This window comes from Neovison vison, chromosome X (genome assembly GCF_020171115.1).
Source record: "Neovison vison isolate M4711 chromosome X, ASM_NN_V1, whole genome shotgun sequence".
In the NCBI taxonomy this organism is placed as follows: domain Eukaryota; kingdom Metazoa; phylum Chordata; class Mammalia; order Carnivora; family Mustelidae; genus Neogale; species Neogale vison.
Window position 1 is genome coordinate 98776393 of NC_058105.1, and position 6000 is coordinate 98782392.

The following is a 6000-nucleotide window of genomic DNA, read 5'->3' on the forward strand; positions in this document are numbered from 1 at the left end:
CTAAAAATGTTATTCTAGGAGGTATTGATGGGAGGTGCCTGGGTGACTCAGTCGGTTAAGTGGCTGCCTTCAGCTCAGGTCATGATCCCAGAGTCCTGGGACCGTGCCCCATGTCGGGGTCCTTGCTCAACCGGGGGCCTGCTGCTCCCTCTCCTTCTGCTCTGCTCGTGCTTTCTCTCTCTCTCAGTCTCCCTGTCTCTCAAATAAATAAATCTTTAAAAAAAAAAAAAAGAAGGAACGAAAGGAAAAAGATCTAGTGATGGCTTCACCAAATTTACAAAGGGATCTTTGGCACAAAAGGGGCTTGGACGCCATGAAACTAGCCCCCCTTGTGACTGTTCAATTCACTGTCCATGCTGAAAACCATGGTGATCTTTTTAAAGGTAAGTAAGATGAAGACATGACCATTAAAACTGGAGACAAGCCTCAACTCCTGACTGACCTGGCCCTGCAGGATCTTGTTGGAGCCGGCTCACAGCTCCTACGCAGTCGGTTGAGGGCTCTCTCATCCTTCCAGCACTGGCTCACTCTGCTCCCATCACATGGGCGGCCTTCCACGTCTTTGAAATCTACAAGCAGATTTGCACCTTGGGGGCTTCATCCTCCCGGTCTCTGCTGCCTGGAATGCCTACTCTTAAAGCAGCCACTTCATGTTCAGGCTTCAGTGATGAGCCAGGACATCATCTCCACAGAGAAGTCCTCCTGGCTATCCTCTGCCAAGCAGCATCCCACCCCTCTCCTGTTCTGTCCTGCCCTGCCCCCAGGTATTTCCTGTTTACGTCCTTCAGAGCACTTGCCACAACATAATTATATTGATTTTTGCTCACTACTAACTCCTGGCATCTAGCAAGGGGCCTGGTACATGTAAAAACCTGACATTCATGGAATGAAGGAATAAACAACAGAATTAAGTGAAAAGGAAGCTATCATTCATCCATTTTCGAAGTGAGGAAATTGAGGCTCACAGATATACAATTATTTGTCCAATGTCACCCAGTGGTAAAGCTATTATTTTAACTGTGGTCCCTAGGCCTCTCCTTTATCCCTCCACCATTTCTAACTTTCCCAGCTACATTTCCCCCAATCTGGAAAGCAGAATGGACCCAATATAAGTTTTTATGGTGTGATTTCATAGGACTTCAGTGCCCTGTTGCTCAAGGATATCTGCTTAACAAACCGTCAAAGCTACTTCCCTTGAGTATTTCCAGGAGAGCCAAATTGAACAAAAATATATTACCTGGTTAGAGCGACTCTTCCTGTCGCTGTCTGTGTACATACATAGACACACGTTTTTTCTCATCTCTGAATCTTATCGATACAAACAATAAAATCAGATGGAAGAAAGTCAAAAAAGGGTAGACTAAGGAAGAAAAAAATTTAACCCAAATTAAATGCTAGTATATGGAAGTACATAAGGCACTTTATAATCAGATATGTGGGCAATTTTGGCCACAGGCTTCCTAGTAACCAGCATCAAGTGAGAAACATGTCAGTTACGTGACATATTCTGAAGATTAAAAAATTCAATCAATTTCCAGGAAGAGCACAACCATTTCTGTACTCTAAGTACTGAGAGAAATTCCCCTTGTGGGTCCTTATAATGAAAGCATGATAGGATAGAGTGATCAGTATTCTCAACGACAACCTTATAAAAAAATAGATCAAGCTTCAGAGAATGGTGTCTTATAGCAAAGCTCAACAGACATGACTGGTATGCCCAATCCTGTGCCGCACTGCATCGCCTTGCTCCTTCAAAGTATGGTCCCTGGACCAGCAGCATCACCTGGGAACTTGCTAGAAATGCTGAATCTCAGGCCCAATGCCAGGCCTGCTGAATCGGTCTGTATTCTAATGACAAGATCTGCAGGTGATTCCCATGAACGTTCAAGTTTTAACAAGCGCCGATCTCAAGGTTAAGCTTGATCTCAGACAAAACTTCCAAGAAACTGGTATTCACTTATTCGGGCAACACATATTTACTGAGACCTTGGTGGTAAGAAAGGATTCCGACCAATAGGACATATTCACCATTCAGAATGAGTGGCAAAGCAAGCCATAAACAGTATTTGCAATAATCCCAAATGAAAAGGGGATAACTTGAATATGTCCCAGGTACCCTCTTAATGATGAGACTATAACGATAAAATAAAACCTCTCTACACGTATGGAGCTTACCTGCTAATTGGAAAAGACATAAACAAGTAAAATGAAACAAGTAAAGGGCATCAAGTCAGGGGACAAGGTTGCAGTTTCATAGAGGGTGAACAGGGAAGGAAGGCTTCACTGAAGAGGCAACGACCTATACAAGGTCAAAGAGCTAGCTATAAAAATAGCTAGGGGAAGAGTATTCCAAGCAAAGGGAACAGTGAGTACAAATACCCCGAGACAAGAAATGCCTGGCACAGCAAGAAGGCCAGCGTGGTTGAAGCAGAGTGAGCAGAAGAGCAATAGGTATGCAGGGGGGCCAACTCATGTGGGGCCTTGTCGGCCATTTTAAGGATCTGAGCTCTGAGAAAGATGAGAAGTCCCTGGAGAGAAGGTAATAGGGCGCCACTGCAGGATGCTGAGTGGGGGAAATGGCATAATGAAGTGCTTCTAAGATTGGTTTCTAAGAGGTACATGTAATGGCTTGAGAGAATCCAGCTGAGTATATTGCACTAATCCCAGTAAATGGGGATTCATTCATTCAACTATTTATTAGGTGCCAAAGCTGTGCCAAGTAGTGTGGGGAGGATAGAGACTAGGGTGATAACTGAAGGAATTGCCAGAGCAAAGTGAATATAAATGACATTGGAAGGAAAGAAACCCAGGACATAATAACAGATTATTTATAGAGAAATGACAGAAGTTGGCAACTCAATTTAATCAACGTTTATGGATCATCTACTGAGGGCAAAGCCATATGCTGGCTAGGGTGCAGGAGTGGGGATGGCGCAGGAGACATATTTTCCCCTCAGAAGGGCCTCCAGCCAGGCGTGCTTAGCCCCTGCCCTGCACTTTTCAAGCCTGAATTTCTCAGATTACTGCAGCTGAGGCTGGCAGGGAGACTTAGTTGCTCAGGTTAAGAGCTGGTTTTGGTGGTGGCGGTGGTGGTGGCTGGGGGAGCGGTTGAACAACCCTCAGAACTTGTTCTGTCTCCTGGCAGTAGGGGCCAAAGAACCTCAAATTGATTAGTATAAAAAGACAGATCTGGTTTGGCAGGAGGGCAGCAGAGAGGTCTTAATAAATGTCTGTTTGGATCAGGGTTGCAGACTGGCCCTAGGCCACCAGTTTTGGGGCAATGAGTCCTTGAGGTCTGTGTCCATCTGTATGACCTGATGGGTCTCCCACTCTTCACCACCCCATTCTGGAGAGAAGACCCCAAGGCACACAAAGGGAAAGCAGGCCAAAAAAGCCCTGAATTTGAAAATCGCCTACCACCAGACTGCAAGGTCTGAGGAGCAGATGCAAATGAAATGCAAATGAAATGTAAATAGCCCTGTGGCCTTCTAAAAGGTTTTCTACAACTGGAAGGGCCCTTGGGGAACTGCTAGCAGATAACAGTGACTCAGAAGCAGAGGGAACTATTTCAAGACAACGTTGTCACACAGATCTTTGCTACCGTGCTAGCACAGTGCACAGTCTTTACTGATTTTTTTCTCACTTGTATCAACCTCACCTTCTATAAATAAAAAAAAATCAAGTCTGCCTCTGTTATCTTAGAAGTTATCTAAGTTAATTAAACTTTAAAAACACTGTGTACCTTTAATTTTTCTTCAAACGCCTCTTTCACCCAAATAAAGTCATGTTGAATGTGTCACTTCCTCCCTAGAACAATATTGGCTCCACTGGGTTATGAATGAAAATGCCTCTCTCTCAGTTCTAGTTACTATGATCCTTTGGAGGATTTCCCCCCCTACTCCACAGGAACTGGCACATTCTCCTCTAATGGTCACATGCTGTATTCAAAGTGAATCCAGAAAAAAAAAATATGTAGTTGTGAAATCCAATTCACTTCAAGGAGCCACTGGAAAGCTATTCATTAAGAAAACCTGCCCTGTTAAGTACGTTGTCATCTTGACAATCCTAACTACGTGTTTTAGAATGAAAAATGCACATTCGATTACAATGGGGTAAACTTCTGTCTCCTTTTATGCGTTTCAAAGAGGACACCCCCATTAGAGAGGCATTTTAAAAGAGCCGTGAGATTAACTGAATAGTAAGCAACCACAGTCAGCCCATCAGACCCGCAGCTGGGCCGTAATTCTGGGTTACAGACAGCGGCGCGGGGGACCGGCGGGAGGGAGGGGGCTGGGCTGTCGTCAAAGCCATTTACCTCCACGTTAGCCATGGAAACCATGAAAACCTAACCAGCCCCCCAAACTTCCAATACTTTGCCAGCAGTCTTGACATTCGAGGATGCTTCAGCTTTTCGACAGGAGGGTCAAAAGAAGGGAAAACCCTTTCATTTTCGAGGAGTTCCCCCCGCCCCAAAGGGCCTCCAGGAAGCTGTTGGGCAAGGAGGCATCTGGGGAGATGCCACGTTCGGCGTAAAACAAGAACAAAGCGCAAAGACGCGGAATCCCAACAATTGAGAGACTGAAAAAGGGGGGGGGGTAGACGGACAAAAACAGATGAACCTCTGGAGACCGAGGAAACGACAGCGCCAGAGTAACAAGGCGTGCGGAGGACGGGGGGTAGGGGTGCGCTGCTCCCGCAGCCGGGACTCCGGGAAAGGGCCGGGCAGGCGGCGAGCGCCCCCCCGCGGCCGGGGCTGCCTCTTACCTCCTGGGCGAGTTTCTGCTTGAGCACCAGCGCGGCGCACAGGTAGCCCGCGCGGCCCACGAACAGCTCGTCGGAGCCGCACTCCAGGAAGGACACCGGCGCGCAGACGGCGCACAGAGCCCGGAACTTGCCCAGCGGCTGCACGTAGTCGGACCGGCCCAGGGCGTGGTACACGAGCGTGGCGACGGCGTACACGCCCGCTCCCCCGAGCAGGAAGGCAGCGCGGGTGTCGGCGTCCGGCTCGCCCCACTCCTCGGCGCGGGCGCACGCGTCTATGAGGCGCTTGGCCGAGCGCAGGTAGCGCTCCCGGGCCCCGGCAAAGAGCGGGCTCTGCGAGACGTGGTAGAGCATGTAGGCCACCCCGGCCACGCCGCCGTACAACCCGCCTTGGCAGCTGCTGGCCGCGGCCGCCGCCCCCCGGGCCTCAGCGCCGCCCCCGAGCGGGGGCAGCTCCTGAAGGATGCGCTCGATGGTGGCGGTGACCAAGGGCGCCACCGCCTCCTCGCACTGGCCCGCCAGCAGACTGCCCTGGTAGTCATCGAAGCGGTTGGCGAAGCAGCGCTTGGTGTCCATGCTGCTGCCCGTGCCCCCCGAAGCCGGGCCGGGGTCCGCGTGAGGGCGCGCCCTGCAGCCCCGCGCACCACCTCTCGCTCTCGGAGGCACTCGGCCGGCGGTTGATGCGGCGGGGATGGAGCAGGGAGGCTGAGACGGGAGGTGACAAGAGGAGGCGGGCGCGAGGAAGAAGCACGGAGCGGATTGCCAAGTGGGGCACCGGGCTGCCGGGAAGCTCCCGAGTGGCCCAGGCGGGCGCTGGGGACGCGCGTCGTACGCCCCCCTCCGAGAGGCCGCGCCCTCGCCGAACCCGCCCCCTCCTGCGCCGCCGCAGCTCGGCCGCCTCTCCAAGGGGCCGAGGTGATCTCCGGCAGGACCCACGCGGGGCCCGCGCCACTCCTCCCGCTCCGCCCCCGGCTCCTCCCTTCCCGGCGGAAGGCCGGGGACGTGCGGGACACCGATCCGGAAAGCTGAGGCTCGGCACACACACACCTGACGCTGGAGGTGAAGACCTCGAGTCCCTAGTACACTACACTCAAAGTGTGGTCCTCGAGTCAGCCGATCAGCATCACCTGGGAGAGTGTTAAAAACGCAGCAGCTCAGACTTCGCTCCAAAGCTATCGAATCAAAATCAGCATATTTAGCAAGATCCCCAGGTGATTCACATGCACGTTAAAGGTTGAG

At 51.0% G+C, this 6000-nt stretch overlaps 1 protein-coding gene across 1 annotated transcript in view; it reads right to left on the bottom strand.

Moving 5' to 3' along the window:
- LANCL3 (LanC like 3) overlaps nt 1-5337 on the bottom strand; it is a 105248-nt gene extending 99911 nt beyond the window's left edge. Inside the window, exon 1 of the mRNA XM_044234848.1 lies at nt 4765-5337. Within this exon, the coding sequence (XP_044090783.1) occupies nt 4765-5337 (573 nt within the window). The remainder of the gene's footprint in view (nt 1-4764) is intronic.
- Nucleotides 5338-6000: the final 663 nt, after the last annotated feature.